This window comes from Parambassis ranga, chromosome 3, assembly GCF_900634625.1.
Source record: "Parambassis ranga chromosome 3, fParRan2.1, whole genome shotgun sequence".
In the NCBI taxonomy this organism is placed as follows: domain Eukaryota; kingdom Metazoa; phylum Chordata; class Actinopteri; family Ambassidae; genus Parambassis; species Parambassis ranga.
Window position 1 is genome coordinate 8,152,416 of NC_041024.1, and position 21,630 is coordinate 8,174,045.

Consider the following 21,630-nt stretch of genomic DNA (forward strand, 5'->3'; position numbering starts at 1 on the left):
GGTCCAGAAGCTGAAGGGAGAAAATGACCTTAAAACTCAGTGCAAGCCAACCTTAAAATGGTTTTTGACTTGATTTTAATTCCAAGGTTCCTGTGCAGGCTCTTCCAAAAGCTACTTTTTCATCATTTGAACAATATTTCCAAACTGATGGCATTTTTCCCTCTGTGCAAAACAAAGAGACTAATGCGCCCTTCCATAAGTAGAATGCAAGACTATTGTAATGATCTCCTGTCCAGTATAGTGAATAATATAATAAATCAGTTATAATTAATCCAGAGTTTCCTGCTGCACTGGTGCTGACTATAAGAACAGGAGGACAGTACACAATACACCAGGTTTAAAGTCTTTATAGTGGTTGGCTTTTAATATTTTATAAGGCACTATACCTGGCTATGGCTTTCACCAGACTATTGATGATAAATGCTTTTAATTTATGAACCATGAAGGCTCCCTCAGATCCTCTTCGAGCGGTTGCAAAAAGCACAACGGAAACCTTCGATGGTGCTTTCAGCCATTAACCTCCAAGCCACTGGAACAGCCTTCATGAGGATTTGAGAGACACAGAAAACAACGATATTTAAACCCATCTGTTTGGTGTGGCTTTAATGTAGTGTCTTATAATTTTATAGTGTTATAATAATTAATGATTGTACGACTCAATTCAAACTTTTATGGCCTCTTGATATTTAAAATGCTCCTTACCCTCTCACTTGCCTTTTATTTTTGTATTAGTATACACATATTTATCTTAAGACCCTTTATTTATCTTATTCACATTTAACTAGTGACAGTATATTGTGCTATATTGTAGATTATATGTGATAATGGCTGACAGCTGTTGATACATTTTTGGACAATAGCAGTTTTAATGGTGCAACATACTGTAATTATGCTCCGGATGCTCACAATTATTTCTGTCACATAACAACATCTGCACTACATTTAAGGCTGTGGACAGCAAAACATTATTGAAGTTAAATTCTATTATCACCATACTGTAAACACCTACTGTACACAAGCATGAGGCTTATCTTCAATACAGCTTGTGTACACTACATTTCTTTGTGTCACATGACCGTTTTGTGGATTATTTTTACATTTTCATAAAGCTCTACAGATTCACTTATTTGAAATACAGTTGAGGCGATTGGATGTTCTGGTAGCTGCCTGCAGAGTCCATGCTGCTCCTTATACTTCCAACTGACAGTGCCATTCTTGGAGACCTGCACTCTTGCTACTGTTGCTAAAAATGTCCAGGAGTTGGCACAGAAAGAGAGCAGTTGCCATTCAGCTTATGCGTACACTGTGTCCTACCTGAAGGCTGTACAGGATTCAATCTTGTAGGTCTGTATTTTTCAAGACGTAGAATCCCCATCAGGAAGGAAGGAATGTAATGCACTCAGTGCATGGAGGTTAGAGAATAATGTCTCTCAATCTATACAGCTCATACTCCATGGAAGGCAATAGCCTTTTTCTTTGTAACCCATACTTACAAATTGGATAGCGTGGATTTAGGCTACTTTAAATTCGTACAACCATTCTCCCCTTCATTGTCCAGAGTTAGATTTAATAGGGTGGGGTAGAGCCGGTCTGAAGCCGGGTATATTGGACTGTGAAAACATTGATTGGCGTCAAAGGGGAATGCTCAGTTGACTTAAATGCGGGACTTTTACTGCAAAGGCTTCTTCAATTCAGTGAGCTCTTCTGAAGCAGAGCAGCGGTTCCAAATTGAACAAAGAACTTTTGACTAGATGGAGAAACAAAGACAGAAGATGGATAGAGACATACAGCACACAGTGAGGAAATGTCTGTGTTGTCTAAGAATGGCTGCGTATAAAACTGCAGTTCTGACAAGGTTATGTTTCTATTAGTTCAACTCTTCAACTCCGTTCTGTTTTAAGTTACACTATAAAAAACGATTTTTCAATCTTAAGGTCTGTTTTAAATTGATTAACATATGATTAAAAAGGGCTGGGTACACAGAAAACAACAAGAGAATCTGCCTTTAAATAGGTCATTGATGTCTTAAGTGTGTAAAAAAAGGAAGAGGAGGGATCGCTGTCTAAACTATGACATACTACTCTCTTAAGACGAGCAAGTAAAAAGTGTCTGTAGAGAAAATGAAGGTCAGAAAAGTACACACTGGTGTGACCACTAGAAACCTATCTGATCTCAGAGAAAAGTGCTGCTCTGCAACAACTTCCTATTCTTTTTGTACATAGCTCCTTTGGGAGAACTCCCTGGGTAACATTATTCAGGCCAGAACCAGAGACAGAAGCCCGGTGAGATGAAGTCCTGCACTTGAAAGATGAAAGGTGTTCTTATAGAATAGATGAAGAAAAAAACTGCTGCTGCTGTTTGTTAGTTCAGTTAGTTACAAGGATACCTTTGAATTATTTGTTTAGCCAGATTACTGTTATTACTGTTGCAGCTTGTTTCATCAGAGAAGCTGACCTCATCACCTCCATTTCAGCATCTTAGGTTCCAACAGTGCACTAATGGCACAGAATTGTTTTGTTAATGTATTCTCTGTGTTCTCTGAACGATATGCCGCATTCCAGTCCCTGCACTCCAAATTCATAAAATCTGCTCATTAGAATTCTGCCACAAGTCCGGCTGAATTCCTTGAACCCATTAACGGTCATTGAGAACAGTTTGGGCTGGCCTCAGCATCGACTGTAATGACAAGGACGGGGTGCCAGGGAGAATCAATGGCTCTCTGTGGCTCAAGAATTAAACTGTAACAGCAAGACTGCTCCCATTGAGTGCCGGACTGCCGTCTTTTTAAACCACTTAATTGATCAAGGTTTTATTTATCTTGTCACAAGACTTTAACCTAATTTGTTTTCCATGTGCTCACAAAGTACCTCCATTGAATAGCCATGTTAACAATCCACACTATTACATTTATTATACTTCCTCCCCTATGAATGCACTTTAAATATTGTGTCTGTTAATTTACATGCAGCTGGGGCACTTTTAAACTTGTGTAATTAATTACCATATCAAACATAATCTCTATATCATTTTTTTGTCAGCGCACACATACACATGCACATGGTGGGTTTTTCATTAGAGAATATTCTCTTTGTATGAGTTTTAATACAGCAGAGGGAGTGGAAGGGCGGAGGGTTGAGATGAATCCCTTTCCCTTTGTTCTTTCTGAACAAAGCAGAGGGGCATATCTTCTTTACTCTGCAACAACGCAAAGCTGTCCTTGTAATTGGGTGATTTTTTTTTTACTGCAATACTGGCTGCGTGCATTCCATTACATTTCTGTCATAAAAAAACCCTCCTCACTGTCATCAACTTAAATGGAATGTCAATACTTAGTGTGTGGAATGGAGGAGCGTGGAAATGGGCTTAACACTGGGACCCATAAACATAAAGTTTAATGCTGCCACCAAAGGAGGGGCCAATCACAGCATTGCTTTGCAAATCAAAGAATAATAATCACAGATTTTCTCGCATAGCCATCTCAACAGCTTAATATAAATAAGTTAGTAGCTCCCTCTGTGCTCTCGTTTTCTAATCGTCACCACTTTTCTTCCATCTATTTTCTTCTGCACTGCACATTTTGCTTTCAATCCTGCCCTTGTTGTTAGCTCAAACTTTATATGTAAAATATGTATATATATATATATATATATATATATATATATATATATATTTTCATTAATTTTACTGTTTAGTGATGAAGTCTGGGCAACAAAAAAATGTAAACAACCCTTAAAAATCAAAGTATTTTGTAGGATTAAAGGATTTGTATAGCGAAAGATGTGACAAGACCTACTCAGCTGATCTCAGTCTGATGTCCAGAGGGAATTTTCCCACATAGGGACATTTTATGGGCTCATTTGCATCACCGGAGCTCCGACTGTAAGTCAGCAGGCTGCTAAGAAGGAGACAGCAGTGCCAGTACAGGGTGATTATGGCAGTAATATATTAACCGATAGTGGGCAATATCCAGAGACAAGTCAGATGATGCTGTGATTGATTTTACTACTGTAAATGTTAATATTAACACTATACTACAAGTGGAATGTGCTAAATGTATATTATTGTCTCTTATCTATAGTTTTGTAGTGGTCCTCATTCTGATGTATCTATGTAACATACAGACTGTGTTGATATATTGATGTGATCACTTGACACCTAGTAAATTGCTAAATAAACAACTGATGATTGAAGGACTGCTTGAATAAGTCATCCACCCACTGTAATATATTAAGTATCGTTTCTCCCTCATGATTCTTGCCACTAGTCACAAGATAGACATCATGCTCCTCTCTTAGCAGTACACACACACACAACATTTGAGAAATGAATGTTGTCTTGTGATGTCAAGGAAGAGTGCATACAGTGGTATCTCTAAGGTAATTAAACAGAATTAAAGGTCTGCTGTGACTGGGAAGGCTTGGCAGGGCTAGACTAATGGTAAAGCTAATTAAAGTGTGTTTTATCCCCCTAATGAAACTCATCTTCTCAGCCTACGGTGCAGAGACAAGTTCAACAGAGTAGCTTTACAGGACCATAGAGACTTTCAGGAATATGTTATTATCCTCACCTGTACATGCTGGTCATTTAAGTTCATTTTGCTCTGGTTTGCTGTGTAGAAACAGTGGCCATTTTAAGGTATATGAGGCATAATGGTCCCTCTTGTTCTCCTTAAGTTATTCCAAAAACGTTTTATTTTTAATTCCCATGCTCTTGTTTGGCAGATGCGCTATAGCAACAAGCGAATACATTCAGCATCCAGTCAGTCAGGACATAACCCTGCAAGATCTCTCATTATATGCTGCATATTTAAGTAGGTTTGTGGCATGAATAAGCACCATGGCAATGGTCTGTGGTTGGGGCTAGCTTTACAATACAATAAGCAAATGGGTTACGGTATATCCTCCCACAGAAAAATGAGATGGCATATATTCACTTCTGATTAAAGCCACTTCCCCACACGAGGGGAACAGTTTCTCTTTGGGAGGGTCTTCTAACTGGTCACTGGTAACTGAAAATGTATTCCTCTACCCCTCCGTTCCACTGCACTATAGTTGTGTAACAGTCCTCTTGTCATAAAATTACCCAAAATCTGTCAGCACAGGCTGTTGTGACAATGCCTTGCTGGTTTAATTTTGTTCTCCCTTCTCTCCTTTTTTTTTCAACAACACTGTAAATTATTGGAGTACCTTCAATGTGTTCCAATGCTCACCTCAGTCTCTTCGGCCTCAGTTAACTGGAAATGAAACATTTTATCCCTAAAGATGATCAATATCACAATATTTTCTTTATCTCTATAGGTCAGGCCACAGAATAATTTTAATCTTAATTTCAGGTATATTAACAGGATATGTGCACATGCATTGTCAAACTGGAGCATAGATAAAGAATAAAATATCAAGGCAGAAGCAGATACCTCATTTCTTTGTGGTTCCATAACTTTAATGATCTGTTTATCTGCTGCAGCAACATTTCGATCTAAAACCTTATTTTTTTCCATTTCAGGTAATGGAAAGTGTATTGAAACCCCATGTCACTGCAGGCACTCAATCAATCTCAATAACCTGTTTTATTCATGTACCTTATTTTTGTTGTCAGCTTTGACAGTATCACACACGGCAACCAAGGATTTACCACAATCACTCTGACTATGTGGAGTGAAAAATGATCAATTAAAATGTTGCCAACTCTCACTTCCCCTCTCACTGTCACTTATCACACTGGTGATAAATGGCTAGGTACTAATAAATAATCTCACATTCTGGGCGGTTTATGGAGAAGGACTGCCATTAATTAGAGTGACAGACAAGTGGAATATATTAAGATGATGCATATGAGATAGAGGTTCTGAATATTGCGCTACCCTTTTTCACCCATTTCTCTCGTCTTTCTCTAATAATTGGAAGAATTTGTGAGGGAGACTGCTGTGAGAAACGTTTCTTGTTAAAATGGTCTTAGTCCATTTTTGGAATTTACCACAGCAGTTAAACTATAAGTCCTGGTTATTTTCCCAGTAAGAATAGCAGTGGGCAGTTCATTTTTTTTACCATTCTCACCATGCTTAAAATAACAATTGTTGAATAATGGACCACCAGTGCTTGCACTTGCCATTGTGAACAAAATGGCACTAAGTCATGAGGACCAACTGTTCAAAAAATGCCCACTGAATTACTTCCCTGTGTTCAGTGACTTGAATGGCAATAGCCCACCTGTGTTAAAGTATGAGGCCTCACCAAGCCTATTTTTATGGCAGAGTGCGTCAGAGAGCACAATTCTTATGGCAGAAAAAATGCTTTAGTTTTAAAATGTTAGCTTGACTTACAAAAAAAATGACTCGGTTTAAGTGATAAACTAATGCAGCTAGCTCAAAAGCACGGTGTTTCTGGGATGCTGTTAATAATACTGTAAAATATTCGGTATCAACATTCACATAGTAACATTTCCATAAAAATTGACCTAATCATGTAGCTTTTTTGCAAAATACTGTTTGTGTAACTACATTTTATATTTAGTTAAACTGCTGACTGCTATAGGCAAGCACTGATGTTGAGATGTAATACTAATTAAATTAACTCTAGCGTTTGTTCTTAATGTTGGCAGTCCAACAAGTGAAAACTGAAAAATCTTACCTCATATATTCTATTTATCTTCTGGGGATAATGTTATATTTCTGTACACTAATATATATATATAGGGAAGATGGTTAAAAATATGAAATTCCTTTTAGTGACTGTATGTGCATAAAAAAACAAACAAAAAACATTTGGGCTGATATTCAAGATATGTGTATGTGTGTTGTGGAGGGGGTGGTAGCTGTTTACTTGTTTATGATTATGTGTGTGAGTCACATTATGGAGGCAGTTTCATGCCAATGACAGCTGACAGGCTGCCTGGCTGACTGGCATGTTGCCATTCAACATAGTTGGGGCTAACACAGCATCAATAATAAGAAGTCTCCACCTGTATTGCATGGCTATACAGAGCAGTGAGTGTTTAATATATGGCTAGCCAAGCTATAATAAACAAATAAATACCTGCAAGTGAATTGACTATTTTTAGGAGACAGGAAACTGTCCTAAGCATGCAGTATGTCATTTACTGATAAGAAGTTGGATGCTATATAGTACCTCCGCCCAGATAACCCATTTCCCTCTTTTCTTTCTGCTTCTGCTCTGTGTTGTTGTTGGTCATCTGGAAGTCAGTTAAAGACAGCGATTTATGCCTGGAGCTTCATGCAGCATAGCCTCATTACACACAGCCATTTTGAGAATCAGCAGATAATTACAGTATACATCATAGACCTCATGGGGCCCAGCAGATTCAGTCCATTCCACTGGCCTGTCATTTAGGGCAGAGGGCCTCTGGAATGGAAAACTGGATTCTAACCTCATTTGCTCCTCATTTTATAGAAATTCCTGTTGAACATGCTTTGTGAATGTTGAAATGGCATTTTTATTTTCATTAATATAAATAGGCATTATGACTTCTGTTAATTGTATGTCTTTACTTGGTTAAGTGAAGACAGTGAAACAGGTTTAATGGAACTGATTAGTGTGACATGTACAATGGTATTTTGTTTACATGCCCCATGTTGGGGTCTGTGGGCTCTTAAAATTGTTAAGTCTTCTTACGTACCTAAGTTAAACAAGCAATTCTAACGATTTTTCTTTCAATCTTCCATGAAGGGAACATTAACTCGTGCCCGCACTGAACTGAACCCTGAATATCTGGACCTTCGTCCGCGAGCTGAGCTGAACCCTGAATATTGGACCCCTTGCACCCCTTTAGTGAGTACCGATGGTCCCATTTCTAACTGAACGATCACCTAATAAGCAGCCGTTGCTTTTCATAAAAAATGTTGTACGCTATTTTCAATTCATTCAGCATTCCATGCCGAGCCCACTTATGATTTGTTAGATTCAGCACCATCTTCTCATCCATGCCTTCATCCGTGGCATGCTTCTGTGTGTGAGACACTGCACTGTCTTCATATTCTCTCTTTCCTCTCTGTACAGTGTTTAAGTACGCTTTGCGTCTGAGTTACCATGACATATTGTACTTACAACATCATTAAATCCAGGCCTAATACGATGCTAATATTCATGCCATTTTTAGTTGAGTAATAAGTATTTGTCTCATTACCTCCATGCTTGGAAAACACAGTGCTTGATAGTCATCTGGGGGTTGGAGGCTTGCTTGTGTTGCTTTGCTTGCACGCTGGCGAATCCTAATGATGTCAGTTTTTCTTACTCTTTGTTATCAACTGCAGTATATCAACATAGGGTGGGTTTGTAAATTTCTCTCACTGTATTTGGCCTTCATAGCATACTGCACCATCAAGTTTATTTTTGATGATCCAGAAATAATTTGCTGTGTGTAAATTCCTTATTCATCACAATGTATTATGCACAGTTTGCTATTGTTATAAGAGCCACTATATCTTCTGTCTGTCCATATATATAATTATATCTATGTATATCAATCTCTGCTTTTTTGATATCTGCACATGGCATATTCCACTATTCAACCTTGAGCTTTCTTCAGTTCAAAGTGTTTTTTCAGGGATTAGAGATTTCAGAGAGATTTATTGATTGGATTTCTTTAAATAAGTTCAGTGAAAATACCTGCAACTTTCAATAAGCCAGTATCATAACATAAAACATCACTTGAACAAATTGGCTTCATCTGAAGTTTGCAGCAGCAACTGGTTATTCTCAATATTATTCCCCTAAAAACTATTAGTGCATTGTGTTGTCACACTTTGGATGTATTGGGAAGATATATATTTGCATTTTAAATAAAAGCTAAAAGGGAGAATTTCACTGTATTGTTCACAATAGTGGAGCGCTCATTTTCCCCTGCATTAATTATTTATTGCTTGTCATGCACCCTTGGGTCCAGCATTAGCAAGTGGGAGAAGCAAACTAGACAGAAGTATAAACACATTGTTGTCCCTCTTTACCCAAACTCCCTCGGGCAAGGATCAGGTCCTCAGCAACACTGTTGTATTGTGCAGCGATTTCACTTTAGCAGCCAGGCTCAGCACAACCAACAGGTCAAACATTTCCTCAGCGTGCCACATGAGCCCTTCAATCATTATAAAAGTCACCAGGAGACATTGTTGTGTCATTCTTGTGTGGGCAGTTGATGCAAAGCAAGACAAAGTATCCAATGTACATACTGTACATTATGGGAGCAGAAAGCAGTGCAAACTGTCTTCGTGGGAGGCAAAGAAGTGAGCAGTTATCTTTGAAATGAATGGCCTGCCATGTTTGCCACTTTATCCCTTGTGTACTGCATCCATGGCTATAAGCAAAAGATGTCTTCTGACTTCTGCCTGCCATCATCTGCTGCACCTTCACACATCCATGCATACATTCCTCAGGCCATGTTTAATTACGTTGAACTTACGGTATACTGGGTTCAGAATGAATGCAAACACTAAGCAATCACGTTATGTCTCTTTGCCAGTAGGGATGATTGATGTCCTATGTAATATATCATAATGCCTAATGTGTAAATACCTCAGCTGGTATCCCCGTGGAGGTCCTTTAATGTCCACAAAAGACAGGCTTCTGGAATTTGTATGTTTTCATTAAATGGAAACCCCGCTGGTATTTTAAATAGAAAGCATAGAAGCACTTTGTTGGAACTTGATAAATAATTCTCATGAATATAAGTCTATTGGCAACACAGCACTTGGTCACTCATTGCAGCGTCTTTTATTGGATCAGAATTCATGCTGAGTTCTTTTAACAAATGTTACTTTTATCTTTGCTGTGAGACAGCCTTCTTTTATTAACCTCAGACATATTCCCCAAACATATAAATGGTTGAGGGACCTGTGATATGATATATGGGACAGCCTATGTTTTGTGTCTCCCTAAAGCTTAGAAAGTCAATGTTTGGACTTTAGCCTGATTTAATGAACAGAGTTTCTCACAGATGTCTCCCAAGCTGTATACAGTGGGAGATCTCTCTGGCTTTGTTAAAGCACTGTGCTGTTTGCTTATTGGACCTAACGAAGCTCAAAGCCTAACACACACACATGTGCATGCACATGCATGTACACACACACACAAACACACACATATCACCGCAGAGGAGGCCCCTTTCTTCTAGCCCAAGAGGGAATGATGACTCTCATTATCGCCTCAAAGCAAGATGGCCACAGTGCCCCTACTCAGCAGCCCTATTAAGTTACCAGACAGCTTTATTGTATTGGTGTTCGATAATTTCCTTTCCTCTGTCATTCGGAGTGCACCAGGGAGTTGTTGCATGGGGAGGAAAGGGTTTGGAGAGTGGCAAGAGCTAACGTGAAAAGGCACAGCTGGCTGATATTATTCCCTCCTATGTTTGGTGAGTCACTGGGCTAATTGTTGGGTAGTCCTTGGCCACACAGACACCTTTGTTTAAAAGGTTTAGTTGTTTTAAAAAAAATGTGGATTGAAATGGAGAACACAAATTGCATCCATACGAGTAGTTGTTTCAGTGGCAGGATAAATACATTAAGAAAGTGGAAAAGTCACCTCATAGACTGCATATGTCCCATTGATTTATTGGGAGACTTTCACTCTGTGGTCCCTGGACACATAAGGATCAATATATTCACCGCTATGTATATTCATGTCTGCAACACTGGACTTTCCAAATGTATTAAACTATTGCCGTGGACAGAATCCTAAACAATACAAAAGGGTAATTCAGACTATAAAACTCTAACAGATATGAATGTAGCTTTAGCTTCATGTTTTCTGTGTAAAAACTGATGATTTGTGAGGCACAGGTGCAGTCTGAGCTTGCTTTACTTCTTGACGTTAATCATTTCTTGTTGCTGATGAGTTGCTGTTTAATTAACAAAGTGCTATGGAGGAAATTAATTTTAACAACAATAATTAAGAGTCTGCAAGTTCAGCTCTGCAAAGTATGTCTATGGGATTGAAGAAACATATGAAGCAAGCTAATATTAGGGGGTCCAGAGAGGTAAGGCATACCATCTGAACTAATAATAAACTTAAGAAAAAAAGATCAAAATGATCTGAGATGCATGTTGTTGTTGGTTTAATCAGCTTAGAATATTGATCCTTTCATAACAATTTTTATTAGACTAGACAACAAGAGAACTTGTCATCAGTTTTTTGCAGAATTCATGCAATAATGTGGTTTTTGCAAACGTTCTTTGCCTGAAGGTGGCATAAAACAATCGACCGTGGAGGATGACAGTGTACCTAGTCTTGTACATATACAGTTAAGGTTACTGATAAACCAACATGGAAAATCTTCCTCTTCACTGTCTGCAATTAATGGTTCCAATAAGAAAGACTGTGACAAAGTGTTAATTTATATTTAAATAAAATCTGGTCTGAGAGTGTTTGAAAGTACAGTGTGCTACAATACTACATTGTAAAGTACACAGTGAGGTTTCAGAATGTGAAAGGTCAGAGCTTTTTTTGCTGCTGACAAATATTAGCGAGACAAAGGGCTGTATAATGAAGCATTTTTTAACTTTTTAAATGTTCACCACAGTGTATTGGTGTCAATCTAGTTAATGTGTTATGTGTTTGTAGAGATTAAAATATTAAAAGGCCAAAGTTTCACATTTAAAAATGTCATAACCGCTACGTCACTCATCTATTTAAAGCTGGTGCCAGATGTATGACGCATCTTACCGCTAATTGGCCAGTAGGCTGTATTAGTCATTGTTCCCTTTGACATGTGTTTGCTGCTGGCATTATTTTTAATGTTTAATTAATTAAAGTTTTCTTTTGAAAAAAGTAACTTCTACTAGTTGAAAAATCCATATCATTATAAGGCACTTAAATAAAATTAGTACAACTAAATTTTAGGAAAACAGATGATAAAGTGCTGTTGCTGTATTTTACTGTGAACTCTTTAGAAGATATTTTTAACTAATCCCTGGAATTCTGCTTGAGCCTTTGCTTTGCACCACCACAGTATGCAACAGGCCTCTGTTAACACTATGAATAGACTTTTTGTGAATAAAAAGAGAAATCGCCATTCCAGCCCACAGTAGCCTTTATAAAGGCTAGAAATGTTATTTTCCACAACAAAGCCTTTCTATTCAGATTTGGAAACTGCTACTTGTTTTACAGGCTCTGTTGACAGGAAAACTTTAAGGTGAGATTCAACAGTGATCCTAGGAGAGGTGCAGTTGTCATTGCGAGTCTCTGCCGGAGACTATGTCTCAATCAAGTGCAGCAGAGAAACGCTCTGTGGACTGCAGAGTGGAGAGATGTGATAAAAAAAAAAAACAGATTGAGGACGGAAAGGCCTGAGGCAGTTTTTGCTTTATATGAAACCAGTTCTGCTCTCTTCTAAAATTTCAAATAATGTTGCCTGTATACATTATTATGCTTGGTCAGCCTTTCTGTTATTGAGCACTGATACCCTATTCTATGCTACGAAACATATAGTGAGGTACAAGGACTGAAATTATGCCAGGATGTTTTGCCTTGGGATAGGTTCATTTGTTCACATTCAGCAATTACTAAACAATACAAACTGTGTCAAAAGGACACAGCTATTGTTGTAGTTTTTCTAGAAATGCAAGACACAAAAACCATGTTTTATGTGTCCTTCTCCCTCATCATCTATTTAGCTTCATATATTAAATGAATGATTACAGTTGTCCAGAGCAATCAATGAAATTTTAACTACTTGCCTGAAAATCATAAGCTGGTGGTGAAATCAGGCATAATGGAAACAGCCTTGATTAAACTGCAGTGGCTTTCTATGACACACTACTTACTCTTCTTACCGTTTGACTTTCTGTGAAGGTCAGTTTGGCCATTAGCTAGATCAGCCTAACACTGCCTGCCCCACCTCTCCACTCCAATTCTTCTCATCTCCCCTCTCCTCACTTCTCCACCCCTCTCCACAGTCTGAAAAGAGATGTGATGGGGCTAAATTTATCTTCACAGAAACCAAAGCTGAGATGTTAAAAGAGAACTCCTGCCAGCTTTGTAACTGTCTGCTGATCGTGATCAACTTCACCTTTTGCGAGGCGCCTGTCAAAATAACATGCACCCATTTTATTTTATTTTTTTTACCCTTCTCTGCATCCTTCTTTCTTTTTTATCCTATTCCTCAACTCATTCCTCCCATACCCTGTTTTATTAACAACTGAGCTGGTGGCTTGTGATAACTGGTCACTCCTCTAGGCGTTGAAAGGCAAGGACACTCTATTATCCCAGCTAGATGGATGGGTTGAAATATTGCCTGCAAGTGGTAGAGCCTGCCAAATCCTCCAGTCTTAAAACCCCTTTGTCTCTGACAAGGAGGAACATTAGTGAGAGGGCCAGGTTCTTGGACACAGATACACTCCATGCATACAACATGTAAAGAGGATGACGGACACAGAAGTGCATTATGTACAGAAAGGTAGAGAAATCCAGAAAATGCATAGTCGGTTTGAGTGTTCTGCATGTAAGAAAAATGTATGAAAAACATCAATTACTGTGAACAGCTGTTATATAAATAACTGCCTCAGTCTTACCTTCTGTGCAGTTTTGTGTGCACATACAGTATATGACAAAGAGAGGGAGAGATGACGTGCACTATTAACATGCTCGATGGCAAGGTTATGTATCAATTAGTGTCCTAATTATCAGTGACCTTTACCTCACAGCAGTTCCAGACTTGCCCTCTGTGTCTCTCTGCCAATTCATTTAGCCAAGAATATGTAGCCTATAAAAAGCCAGGCTAACAGATCTTGAACATATAATATAAAAAATCTCAACAGTTGTGTCCGTTTAACAAAAGCAGAATCAAGTTCTCAGAGACGTGTGCATGTGGTATTAGGATAGCTAGTCATCTTAGATCTTGGGATAGGTTGTAGATTTGGTTGCATTGCATCCTATTGCAGTATGGTTGAGTTTAGACCATTGACAGTAAAAACTATGGACAGAGCTTCTGTGACGTCACCTGTTTGTTTCTTACACACATTTCTAAGATTTGTCATCTGAAACAAGCTTCTCCACTATTTTCCACTGTCATTTATTTATTGATGAGGACATCAACACTAGAGCCTCTACTAGCCCTCATTGGGTATAGATCCCAAAATGCATGTCATGCATATGTTTCCAGACCTTCCTGGTCATTCAGATGTAGCACACTGTAGCTGACTTTTATGTGAGATAATGAAAGATAAAAACACATCTACCTTTATTCTTTATAGCTCTAGGGCTAGCCTTTGGTCATTGTGTAAAATTTTGAAAAGGTGCACGGCTCTTTTCACAGTTCATCAAAATCCAGTCAGCAGAGCTTTGGGCAGTGTGGGCACATAATAAAAGAGGATGAAGAAACCAAACCGTTACATTTTACTAAACAACTTGTGCGTGTGCTTTGTAGCTCTGACAGTTCTAATGCACATTTCTCTATTTATTTCCTGCGTTTACATTACTAACACCTTCTTATTATTGAAAAGTCACGCTCCTTGCTGTCCACACTCCACAGCTTCCTTCATTCACTTTGGCAGTGTGCACGCTCACTTTTAGTACAGACTACATTTGGAGGATGGAATGCGTTTATAGATCAAAAAAGAAAAAGCAGAAAAAGCACATTTAATACAAATTTCATGGTCAGCATCTCAAAAAAAGCATCAGCATTTCAAAATTGTTCTAACACGTCGAACCAAACAGTCAGTATGACTCTTCTTAGAAACTAGGCTCACTGATGCTACTCACTGCTACTCATTAAGCACACAAACACATGCACAACCATAAAATATACAAATACAAATGCATTATTTAGTAATGTGCAAGAAATATAAAGAACTTCCTTCACTGGTCCTTAATCTTCCCCCACCTATGACTGCAAGATTCACATAAATTGTCCGTTTGGTGTCTCTCACAGAAATGTAGAGCTGTGAAGTTTATCACTGCCTCAAGGACTCCTTTTTTCACGGCACGCTCATCGTCCATGCTTTTTTTTTTAATTGAATTAAGGAGCACTCAGTGTGGCATCTCTGTTATTGTTGTCTTGTAGGTGTACAAGGTTATTAAAGAGGGAACCATGTTAAGTCATTTGTTATCCCTGGCATACTAATAAACATGTTGGCTTTGGGCATGGCCTGCAGGTTGTCTGTGCAGTTCAGATTGATACTCCTGCCATATCTCCTGCTATACACCTCATTATCCTAAGAGGATGCTTAAGACGAGATGAATCTGAGGGGCAAATGTCGAAGGAAAAGTGCAAAAGAGGGAAACCGGTGTTATTTTTTCCCATTTGTACAAATCATTTTTAACAAAAATCTAACAAAAAGAGCATTAAAATGTACGAATAAAACACATAAAACAAAGATATTTAACCTCATTGTACCAATTATCACTGACTGAGATCTATGCTTATTTTACTAACTTTTTTTTTTTTTTTTTTAGCTCAAGCTCTGGTTCTTGACACATATAACCCCATGGGTTTTCTGTCAGGGAAGGCTTGATTTTACTAATTGGTACCAAAGCTGTTAATTGGAGCTGTGGAAACAAGAAATGGAGAATCAGTGGATATTCTCTTGGGAAATATAGTGTTCAACCTCATTTTCCACCTTTACTCATTGTTTTTTTTAGCTTTCTAACTGTAGAGAGGACATCAGTTTGTTGTCACAACAATGCCCAGTAGAACTACAGCATGAAAAACAAACATATTACGCATAGGACTAAATTTATTTTCACTGCATAGTAAATACACATTCACAACACATCCAGTTGTAGTCATAAAATATATATATATATATATGACATATGTATATATATATATATATATATATATATATATTTTATGACTACAACTGTATATATATATATATATATATATATATATATATATATATATATATATATATATATATATATATATATATATATATATATATGATATATGTGACTTTCAGCATCATGGTGAATCGTCACACAAACAGTTTCACAAACAAATACAAGCAGGTATATTTTTAGCTATGCACTTAGCATTTACAGAAGACTGTGCTAATATGGATCACTGAAGGTGCCTAATGAGCTAGATAGATAGATAGATAGATAGATAGATAGATAGATAGATAGATAGATAGATAGATAGATAGATAGATAGATAGATAGATAGATAGATAGATAGATAGATAGATAGATAGATAGTACAATGATCTTACAAAACTTTTTCAATCTGTTCTTGTGAATTTCCTCGGCTGTGATCAGTTTATCTCTTGCAGCCATTTTACTCCTTCTCAGAGGTTAGTCATCCCCTCAGATGCTCAAATGATTTTTCATTGTCAGCCACATTAACAGCTTTAAACTTCCCGTCACTCTACAACTGCACCATGCTGCGCACCTTGGGAAATGCAATGCACGCCATTTATCATGGGAAATCATCATCAAAAACAAACAAAGTAAGCAATAAAACAGCATCAGCTATGAACTAACAGAGCTGGAGGAACATCCCTTCCTCACTGCTGCACTGATTCTGGTTCTGTTTTGTTTTAACAATGAATTGGTTGAGAACATAACACTGTTTGAGAAACCATCATTTTGAAACTGAAGAAGAAATGGCTGTTTAATGTGTGTGTGTGTTTAACTTCAACCATTTTTAGCCTCAACTCAGCTCAAAAGCAAACCTATTCATTCCCTCTGATGGTAGCTAAAATGGAGTTAATGATGTAAAGAACATAGTTATACTAGCTCACCTTTTTATAAATGTCTGTATGACAAATTTCAGCCTTGTAGGCAGCTTTTGATGTGTTGCCCAGCACTGAGAACCCTTGCAGTTCATGTCTGGACACAAACCGAATTTCTTTTTATGTTCAACATATCCACATGAAACCAGCAGCGCCGTTAAAAAGTTGAAAGTTTTCCAGAGGGTGTTGGGAGATCGTTCAGATGTTTTGACCTTTAAAACCAGAACAGGGTCATTCTAAGTATGTGAGACACAAACAGCGGTTATACTTGCAAAATGAAAAAGAAACTATTTCTTCTTTTGTTAATTTTACTGCAGTTAAAGTAGAAAGTTTTCTTTGTACTGTTTTACTTTGTAGCTCAGCACAGTACATTCCTGTAAGCATTTCAGCAGGCCATGTACGATGAAATGGAATTGTATTGTAGTTATGTGCTATTAAGCAGCACATTCAGGATGAGACATGCACTTGCCCATATACCGGTATGTATGCTCTAATTTGCTGAGTATATATTTTATTAATTTGAATGTTGAACCACGATGGCTCATTATTAGTTAACCACAGGATTGCTCTGGTCTTTTTAAGATTAAAGGAATTAGCTGTGGGTTTTTTAAGACTATAGATATGGCATTCAGTGGAGTACATCCTGAAACATAATGTATATTAATGCACTTCATGAGTCTTTTCATGAGTCTGTGCAGAAAGAAATGACAAACTTAGTTTTACTGACAAATACAGTATGATTAAAGATGGGCTATGTGAATCAGTCACAGATGTAATTACCTCTAAATCATATAAATTTGCTTTAAATCCATTCAGTGAGCTCCTTAAGATTACAACTAAGACAGTGCAGCATCAGCGTGCAGTGCGTTCAAGCATTGTGAGGCTGTATGCATGTGCAGTATAACACAACTGCAAAACCCATAAAGATATAAACATGCCGACAAGTCTCTCTTTTCCTCATCAAAAGACTTGATTAACAAACATCCACTTCAGTTGCTTTATCACTTGCTGAATGTGAGGCTTAAAAAAACATTAATCAGTGATAATTTGTGTTGAGATACAAACTCAGTGTCAGAGTCCTGAAAAAATCATCATCTGAAAAAAAAAAAAACAAAACAAAAAACTTTTTGAAGCCAACGACGGATGAATACCAAGAAGGATGGCCTCCATAATGTTCAGACTTATTCACCTGTCTGCATCTGTGGATTCCTATAACAGCTCCTCATTAGTGAGCTGCTCTGCAGTGGAGAGAACAGGTGTCTGTGGTAATGTTAGGTGAGCAGAAATGACAGGGGGGAACAGTTCTGTTCAAACAACCAGAGTTTGAAAATGCTAACCGGATTACTGAGGAAAGTCAGACTGTTACAGCCTGTTTGAAAACAGGTAAACAGTGCGTGCTTCTGCTAACAGTGAAACAGAGAGGAGTGACACTGTACACAGTAAATATTGTGACATCTGTTACTTAAAATACCTAAAGGTATATAAAAACACAAAAAAATGCATGCAGAAAAGAATGAAATGTTGACATTCTTCAGCTACATAATTTAAGTGCTACGTCTAACGTCTTTCCTCTGAACACCCAAGATTTATGCAGAATTGCCAGGTGTTTTCATGCAGTTTGCTTAATGATGACATTTACAAAAAAAAACAAATAGGTCAAGACAAATGCTTTGTTGCAGAAGTGCAACCAAATATTTAATGAACTTTATAAAACCACCTTTCTATTCTGCCAGTGCTTTGCAGATCTACACCCACCTCCCCTACCCTCCACCCCCTCCCCACCCCCGCCTTCTGTCCAAAAGTATTCTTGAAACATATTTTTCTTCCATTAGTCACTACTCGAAATTAGCTATTTTAAAGCAGTTAATATAAATTCCCACACGTGCCTCCGAAAGAGCACATCTGGATAAGGCTTTGATTATTTTCCCCCCTATACTGCAAAGATTATGGTATGCCTTGATAGAAACTGTCAGGAATTCCCTGGCCTTGCTTGTCTTATTGTTAGTATGTAAGCTTGGGAATTAGGCAGCATGTTCAACATAGGCAGTTTTTAACAAATGGACTCAAAGAGCAGTGGTGATTTTGATCAGTGCTTTACCGGAGGGGTAGAATAATATATTTGAGGCTATAAAAAGGAATTAGATTCATGTTGTTTTGTGTGTGTGTGTGTGTGTGTGTGTGTGTGTGTGTGTGTGTGTGTGTGTGTGTGCAAAATGTCACTACAATACTCCACCAACATCTATTTATTTAGGATGCTTTTCCATGTACACTCTCTCATGAATACTTGCATTCACCTACACAAACAAGCTCACAACTGTCAGTAATCCTCGGTTGATCAGAGACTCCTGAGACCTGCCAAACAAAAATCAGCTCACAAGCACTGATGAATATTAAATGAAAAGGGTAAAGAATTAAGCTAAGGTGCGGAGGGTTAAATTAATAAATAAATGTTCTCATATATATTTATAAATATTGAAATAAAAAAAAAAGTTGAATCTCTTGTGGTCAGCCTCCATAGACCTAGTGGTCTTTGAAGGCATCATTAGCTGGTTTTATCAGCACATTGACCCTAAAACTAGTACCTGAGGGGCCTGACTGTAGTGGTGCAGACATGAGCATATGAGTCTTGGATGGATGAAATAAGACTTTGAAGTGGATTTTCTATTTGAAGGATTATACATCAGGGATTTTGATTCATGCCCATTTTTTGTCCTTGAGGCTATGTGCTTGTGTGGGTGGAAGGAGTTAGCGTTCACAATATTATCAATGTATTATTATTTTTATTATTTTTCTGAAACAATGCTATTTAGTTAATGAGTGAAATAAAAACAGAAGAGGAGGCATCTCATTTAGTTTAGAGTAGAAAGAAAAATAAAGAAACGACGCTGTAACTGTAGGACTATCAAAGGAATCATTATATTGCCACACGCAACTAAACCTCTGATTTCAAATCATGTGATAACATGGATGCCTGCAGCACCGTGAGATGTACATTGTGGTCTCCAAAGCCTGTACACCAAACAATTGTCTCTTACTTCCATTGGTAAATTCGTCGTAAATTGGAAGTATAAATACTCCACAATGAAGATGATTATTACAATACACATGAAAATCTCGTATTTGTATTTCATATGGATTTTCCTAATCCCGGTGTATGTTGTCATGACCTACTTTAGTATTGAATTTTAGTAAATACCCCTTACTTGGTAATCCTTGAATGTAATATAGGCACCCTCTCAGCATCTATGACCTATTTTAAGTGAAAATTGTTTTGTTTTGAAACAGTCCTCTAAGCCATCCTATCAGGAGTAGGCAGTATTTTGAAGAGAATCCACCGCAAGTTTTGTGTTGCATCATTAAAAAAAAAAAACGAGCAGTCATGAGCAATGTCAAGGAGACAGACACCGTACATGTAATCAAATAGGGTGTTCAAATAGTGGCACCATTCTGGAGGGCAGAGATGGATTTTCCATGCTATAGGGTGGCAACACCTTAATTTTCCCTGAATATTTTCCATGACAATGGGGTCTTTGTACGATTGCGCATTGTTTTCGTTTGCTCAAATAGTGGAGGGGTTATTGTTTCCAATATGTTAATGCTGTTTTTTCCTAAAGGAATACCACCGTCTTTGAAGTAATCTCTTTGAGTGTGTGGGGTTCAAGTACCATTCTCCGGGGAGGGGAGTGAACTTTTAAAATGTAATTTTCTTCTTACCACCCTTGAATAGTCTCACGATGGCAGTTCTAACCTTGAGCCGCCAAAACAGATAAATCCTAGCAGATTGTATTCTGATTAGATTATCTGCTTAATCTAAACACATGCATGAACTACAGGAATGCTGCTTGCAAGGCAGGGTAAATGCAATAAGAGTTGGATGGTAATACTTGCTGGCAGATAGCGATGATACTAGGAGCAAAGAATATTAATGGGGCACTGATCCAGCAGCTAACAATAACACAATTTATTACACAAAAAGATAAGTTCCCGGCATGACTTCTCTAAAGTCCTTTTCATTATAGGAACCCCTCCAGGAACTCAGCCTCAGGGTGAGCCCATAACTCCAGAGCTCATATCTGATGGTCCACTGAATATTTAGGGTGAGATTTTTAGTCAATCACTGGTCAAAGACTACTGCACTGATCAATAATACAAATACATAAATAAGATAGAACTTTAACATTTAATGTTGATGGTGTTTAAGTGCTTTTATAAAGTGAAAATATGCCCTTTCTTTCTAACATCAGTTTATACAGTAGCTGGGCAGTAACTAATCCATAGAAAAGGTCATACTTTCCCTGTATTTTGTTAAAGATTTTAACCCAGTGAATAGTTCTTCAATACAATAAAACAGTTCTTCAGTTTCTATTTTATTAAAAAAGGCTGAAGAAGTTACTCTATAATGACCCTTGGCTGATTATTAGACGGGAGCAGCAACCACTGGCCTGAGCTGCTACCATCTTTTACCGCTGGGATTTGCACCACCACTGACACTTTTTCTTCTTCTAACAATTACATGGCTTCAGTATTCCCCTTCATAAGTGGAAGTGCGGGTGAGAATCATCATTACCATGTGTGTGCTTGTATGTGTCTGTGTCTTGTGTGTGTACTGCTGGTAACTGATAGAGATGATTCTGTTGCATTTCTCCAGGCGCTAGGAGACAATCCATGCCTCCCCACCCCATCCCCCACCACCCCCTTTGATTAAGGTTCTCTGTAGTATAATTCTGACACCTGCCGCTGTTCTGCACCTCTCAACTCTGAAAAGTTCACTAAAATACGTGTTTTGATCTTAGATATGGCAGCTATTAGGACTTGAAATCTTCTCTGGCAATGTAATTCATAGCTTTGCTTTTGATGGATTTAGAAATAAAAGAAAAATAGTTTGATTCATTTATATATTTTAACATTTCTAAGCAACAGTTTTGGTAAATTATAATTATTTTAGTGCAATT

At 37.8% G+C, this 21,630-nt stretch overlaps 1 protein-coding gene across 2 annotated transcripts in view; it reads left to right on the top strand.

The window, feature by feature from the left end:
* The window catches only part of pcdh9 (protocadherin 9), a 167,723-nt gene that overhangs the window by 41,089 nt on the left and 105,004 nt on the right, over positions 1-21,630 (top strand). For both annotated transcript variants that reach the window (XM_028402624.1, XM_028402625.1), the window contains exon 3: positions 7,683-7,784. In XM_028402624.1, the coding sequence (XP_028258425.1) occupies positions 7,683-7,784 (102 nt within the window). The remainder of the gene's footprint in view (positions 1-7,682; positions 7,785-21,630) is intronic.